At 38.7% G+C, this 6,464-nt stretch overlaps 1 protein-coding gene across 4 annotated transcripts in view; it reads left to right on the top strand.

Moving 5' to 3' along the window:
* SERCA (ATPase sarcoplasmic/endoplasmic reticulum Ca2+ transporting SERCA) overlaps positions 1 to 6,464 on the top strand; it is a 44,939-nt gene that overhangs the window by 22,850 nt on the left and 15,625 nt on the right. For all 4 annotated transcript variants that reach the window (XM_018028644.2, XM_018028640.2, XM_018028642.1 and 1 more), the window contains one exon: positions 3,901 to 3,918. In XM_018028644.2, coding sequence (XP_017884133.1) covers positions 3,901 to 3,918 — 18 coding nt within the window. The remainder of the gene's footprint in view (positions 1 to 3,900; positions 3,919 to 6,464) is intronic.

The following is a 6,464-nucleotide window of genomic DNA, read 5'->3' as shown; positions in this document are numbered from 1 at the left end:
ATATAAGGTTTCCGTGAAAATTGTTTAAAAAAATGCATTAGAAAATTGTTATTTTTTAACAATTATTATTAATAATATTTATCACAAAATAATTTATTACAAATTAATTACAAAATATTATTCTGCCAATTCCCTTATTTTACAATTCCTACCAATTTCTATGTATCGATCTCCTAGGTCGTTGCCATGCGTTTATAACAAATAAATTGTTTATAACAAATAATTGCGTCGCTAAGACAAAGGGAACAGTCGAACAGTTATCGACAGCAGCTTTTAGTATAAGGACATGAATAAATGTCGTTAATTTCAAAGTCCGGAGTTCTTTATCTTACAAAATGGGGTAGGACAAGCGCATTAGATGAGGTTAGGTACGAGGGTCGTATGCTGCAAATGGTAAAAAAAGTTGTAAAAAAAGTAATCTGTGTATCCTCAATAGCTTTGTAGGTCTGGAATTGTGCAGTCAGCCGCGCGATTAACGCGACACTGTGTCCTGCATACTTTCACGTTCTCTCGTTCCCTGATCCGTAGCTGGCACATTGTTCTCGTCCCTCTTAAATAGCGACGTCGATCGATGCACGTCGAAACGCATAAACGTCTCCGTTAAACGTTCCCCGCTAATCGAGCCGACGCGGTAATAAGCGCGGAAAACTCGTGACCCGCGATTTACATACCGTTGACCGCAGACTGCTTTCACGATTACTCGCTGCTTTTGCCTGACGGGTCGACCTTGGCCGCCGTCGGTCCTCGTTTCCGCAGTTCTTTATCGCATGCTCTACGTTCCGAACCAATGACGCCGTTAAACCAAAGAGTCAGCATTACTTTTAAAACTAGAAATTCTGTTTCGATCAATTTTGGTCTTTAACCAGTTAGTTATGGTACCTTTTTTAAAAAAATGGACGCCCATGGACCTAAAAAACGATGCACTATTGCTGGGATTTGTGATGCTGCAAGCGTGAAGGGTTTTCTAAGATTTAAGCCATTTTGTATGGTCAATGAGTGGCGCACTCTTCATAGTTAACGTCTGTGATTATAATATCGTCCAAAAGCTTCCGATTTACAAGCTTCCTATAAGAATTGATGATGTTGAGATTTGTGATGCTGCAAGCGTGAAGAGTTTTCTAAGATTTAAGCCATTTTGTATGGTCAATGAGTGGCGCACTCTTCATAGTTAGCGTCCGTGGCTATAATATCGTCCAAAAGCTTCCAATTTACAAGCTTCCTATAAGAATTGATGATGTTGGGATTTGTGATGCTGCAAGCGGAAGGGTTTTCTAAGATTTGAGCCATTTTGTATGGTCAATGAGTGGCGCACTCTTCATAGTTAACGTCTGTGATTATAATATCGTCCAAAAGCTTCCGATTTACAAGCTTCCTATAAGAATTGATGATGTTGAGATTTGTGATGCTGCAAGCGTGAAGAGTTTTCTAAGATTTAAGCCATTTTGTATGGTCAATGAGTGGCGCACTCTTCATAGTTAGCGTCCGTGGCTATAATATCGTCCAAAAGCTTCCAATTTACAAGCTTCCTATAAGAATTGATGATGTTGGGATTTGTGATGCTGCAAGTGGAAGGGTTATCTAAGATTTGAGCCATTTTGTATGGTCAATGAGTGGCGCACTCTTCATAGTTAGCGTCTGTGATCATAATATCGTCCAAAACTTCCGATTTACAAGCTTCCTATAAGAATTGATGATGTTGGAATTTGTGATGCTGCAAGCGGAAGCGTTTTCTAAGATTTAAGCCATTTTGTATGGTCAATGAGTGGCGCACTCTTTACGTAACGTCCACGTATCTCCATGGCCATAATAGCGTCGAAAAGCTTCCAATAAGAATTGATAATGATGAAAGAATGCAAGAATAGGTGTTTTAAAAGTAGTAGACAGGAAGATCAGGAAAAAGCAATGAAGTTTTATAGATGGCAACACTGGTTAGTTATAGAAAATGGCCGAATGTTACCCCAACGAACTGAGCTTCACCCCTGCGTCTATAAAATCACTCATCGTCCTTTAAATATACCTAAATTCTGACGTAAAACGAGTATACTCGTTTATCATAATAAAAAATATTGCCACGAGTCCTGACGAGGCGCACACGACGAATATGCTCACAGCTAACTGGTTAATCGCCGTTTGGTACAGCGCGCTCCGCGTTTATTTAACTCCCGAGCTAATTGACAGTTACTGCCAGAACGGAATATAAAATAAACGCAGCGGTAGTAAATGAACGTATTGTTTGAGTCAAGGTCCGAGCCAAGGAGTAGTAGGACTATTTTTAAGCGGGAGATTATACAATATCGCATTCCGGTTAACGCGTTCGCGTGTTAATTAACCGCGGGTTGCAACCGCGAGTCGTGATTCGCAGGTGCGAAAGCCCCAAGTATTCCACCGATAATCCGATATCGAATTCGCACGCTGGTCGACGTGATAAGGGTTGAAATTAGCGAGACTAACTCCCTAGGAACTAAAATTCGTGTCTTTTGGCCATACAAAATGGCTTCTTTCGAGAGCTCAGCTTTTAGGAAGAGGAAATTTGTGTAAACGTTTCTTGTGAAATGGATCCATTAGCGAATTTTCCGATGGTAAAGAACGGATAAACGGATGGACAGCAGTGGCACGCGAACACTTCGAAGGTTTCAAAGTTATTTTAAGTGCTTCGAGATGCGTCGATCGATGGCGTCGTTGCTTTAGGGAGATCATTAACGTTCTAATAGAAAAATTGTGTCCTTTTTCTTACAATTTTCATTGGTTGGAGTCAAATCGATTCACGGAATGAACGTATTGAATATTAACAGAGATTCAAGCGGGAATTTAATTGGTGAATTTTCGTAAATTGATTCAAGCGAAAATTGGGGAATATGGAATATCCTTTTGGCGTCCATCAAGCTTAATCGACGGGATATGCACCCGGTCCCTAAAATGTGTCAAACGCAACGCGTGTCAAGGAGGAGTTTTGAACCAGAGCGGTTTCTTCGCGTGGGGATTTCATATTTCATTTTTCAACCCTGGTTTTTTTTTTTTTTTTTTAATCGGTTGTGACGAGGACAGGCGTCGATGGGCCGTCACAGTGTAAGGGCGTTTATTATCGACCAGGATAACGTTGTTTGCGATGTCAGTAAGCGAAAGGTGCTTCAGCAATTGAAACTAGGCCAGCTTAAAGGAGATGCGGTTGAAGCAATCCGAGCTATCCTCGTGCGAACTATCTGTTGGTCCCGTTAATCCTTCAAGTGCTCCGCTTAAAGGTTAAATTCATATTTCCTATCGTCCGTTATTAAATTCTTTTCGGGTCTCTTGTGGTGGTAGTCTTGATTTTATGAGGGTAGATGGTTTCTCGTATGTCCTTAGGCCAAGACTTCCTATAGTCATCGAGGCAAAGAGCCAAAGCAATAAAACATTTCAGGCGATTTCATCTTCGTTTTCGAGGGTGCTAGCTTCCCCACTTATGGGAATTTTGTAGGGGAGTATAGTTTTAGGGGGTGAGGAAGGATCAGGGATACCAGAATGTAGGATTTCTCCTCTTCCCGAGCTCTCCCCACCTACATATGGCATTATTAGACATGTCTCCAATGATCATGGGTAACGTAAGTGGGGGCAAAAAAAAGTAGTGGGGGAAGAGGAGAAATCCTACATTCTGGCATCCCTGGAAAGGACTTTGTTAGCTTCCCCACTTATGGGAATTTTGTAGTTTTAGGGGATATCGAATCTTTAAGGACGATATCATCCTAGAAGGTAGATCAGAGTTCTAGTGTAATTTTGTTATATAGGGAATAAATTGTTACTAGAATAATCGAACTTCGTTTAATGTCACATCCCATGAACATTGCAAACTCTCATCAATTTTATTCAATAACGTTTTTTATATTTGAACACTGCTTAGCTCACTCGTCGTTTTGTCTGTTACAGAATTGCCTGCCGAGGAGGGTAAGTAAAAAGGTTTCCTCTCCCCGCGCCCTGACGATCGTCGAGGTAAGCCGTTTCGATGACAAATTGGCATTGATTTTATGCAAACCGTCGGATAAACCACGGATAAATCTCGTCTCTATTTCGACACGAAGTTCTTGTTAACCGTACTTAATATACTATATTAACTATAATATAGTACAGTATAGTATAATTTTACACTAGTATACTGATATTAATCATGGACCTAAAGGACGTAGCATAAAATAGGATTGTAAATGAGAGTGGATGGAAGAACAAACGTAAGGGGGAGTAGATTGCTAGTTAACACCTAGTGCCATCTGTAGCATTCCGTCGGTTTAAACTGTTGAACATTGCTAATGAGAAAGCATCAGACCTAACTAAACAACAGGTTTTGTTGTAAATGAAATTATAAGAAACCTACGATTACTCAATTAGAATACTTTACTAGTTTTGGAATAGTTGCTATGAATTGATGAAATGTCAATAAATGTTAATCAATATAAACGAAAATTTTGTAAAATACTACAGAATCGTTGCTTATTCTTAAGATCGTCTTGAACATTTGCTGTTCCTGTCTATCCAAGATTTCCTTGTTTCATACAGGAAACAGGTACTTAAGTAAATACTTAAGGCGGTTTTAATTATAAGTAACGACTCTGAATACTGGATTATATGTCCCATTGAAGTGAATTTTTTTTAGTCAGATATAATGGAATACATGAAGAAAATGAGCATGAAAATAACAAGAAATTGCATAATATTGTATATACGAAGAGAATAATTTCCAAAATGAACCACAAATCTTCTAATACGTACTTTCAACTGTGCACCAAAATGTGACCAGAAGTTTGTTGCATGAGAAGGGCAGCGCATGCGCCCATGACTTGCACCGTACTTGCCTTTTTCGGCACCCATCACCACTTCAATACTACGTCCTTTAGTTCCATGATATTAATTGATGTTTCAAGAGAGTTTTCAACAACTAAAACTATAAAACAAAACGACTAGTAGATAAATGAACATATATATAAAAAAAAGGCGGCAATTCTAGTGTTACAATTGTTAACGATAACGTATCCAAGTGAAATCGTTTAACTGAGGCTATTTACTTCTGGCAATCATCAATTATTGTACTTATGTGGAACGATACTTACCGCCAGACACTTTGCCGACTGATTATATCGATGACTCGTTGCCGTACGTCATTACTGACGAACAAATCCCTACCATTGCTGTTCGGTCGCATACTTGCATCGGACGTGGCAATGATGACAGGGACATCGTGCCTGGACGCGTAATGATCTCGTGAGGTTTCAGATCACGTAAAGCCGAGGCTTCCCCCTATCTTCCTTGTTTACCTTCGCTACCCATAATCTATCGTATCCTTTAAAAATGATCGCGGGTAGGTTTATACGTTCATAATTTTAAGTCGGTTAGCCATCGCTCTTAAGCGGCTTCATATTATTTCCTCGAACTAAACGCGTTCCTTTTTCATTATTGTAGAAAACAGTTAAATGGTTTATCTTGAAATGGCACGGAATGCGTCAGAGTTCATGCCTCCAAGGAAACTAACCAGCAGATATTTATTTCTTTATTCATCAATATGTATAGAATGTTTCCTTAATGGTAGGAAAACTTTAGGATGCTTAGAGAAGACAAGGAAGTTATATTAATAGAGGTTTGAAAATGATTAGTTGTTTAAGTTTTTTAAGTTTTTGTGCCACACTTCAGATGTTCAATATGTCCACATCCTGTCTCAGGACAAGCCTTAGCTCATTGAGCTCAGAATAGATTAAAGAGTTCTCTGGGGTCATGAACCCCACAGAAAGAAGTCCAATGGGTTTAAATTAAATCTCTTGAGCAATTGGTCCACCTCTGCCTATCCACTTATCAGGAAACTAATCATATCCCATATTTTTACAATTTTTACAATTTTACAAATTTTACAACTACAAAATTTCCATAAGTGGGGAAAATATATCACATATTTTCTTCTTTTCTAAGCATTAGGAGTCTATTCCTTAGCTTTGACCACCATTTATGAAACACTATGGCCGGTATTTAGAGTCGTTGCTTATTCTTAAGATCATCTTAAGAATTTACTATCCCTGTCTATCCCATATTTCCAGTCCGTGTCTTCTACAGGGAACATGGTCTTAAGAAAATGGTTAAGACGATCTTAAGAACAAGCAACGACTCTGAATACCGGCCTATATGCTGTTACATCTAAGATATAATTAGCACCCTAAAGAGGTAGACGATCTGCACCTAAGTCTGGACTTAAACGATGCTAGCACGTCGAATTTGTGTTCAATGGGTTTTTTGAAAAATTATAGTCACTTAAAATTTGCACTCTTATGGTGATCAGCAATAATTCAAAGAAAACTCTACTTTGATTTCGAAAATAATTGATAAACTCTTGAAAATAAGTCATATTAGATCACAAAAAGTACAACTTTTGGGATTCATGTATATAGCTAATACATTCTTAACACTAGATTGCCCAAGGAAGTAATTTTGACTGGTTTTGGGCAAATGTACAA

The sequence above is a fragment of the Ceratina calcarata genome, unplaced genomic scaffold (assembly GCF_001652005.2).
Source record: "Ceratina calcarata isolate Rehan_Ccalc_2016 unplaced genomic scaffold, ASM165200v1 scaffold470.2, whole genome shotgun sequence".
Taxonomy (NCBI): Eukaryota; Metazoa; Arthropoda; class Insecta; order Hymenoptera; family Apidae; genus Ceratina; species Ceratina calcarata.
Note: the sequence above shows the minus strand (reverse complement) of the source record. Positions and strands in the feature narration are given on the sequence as shown.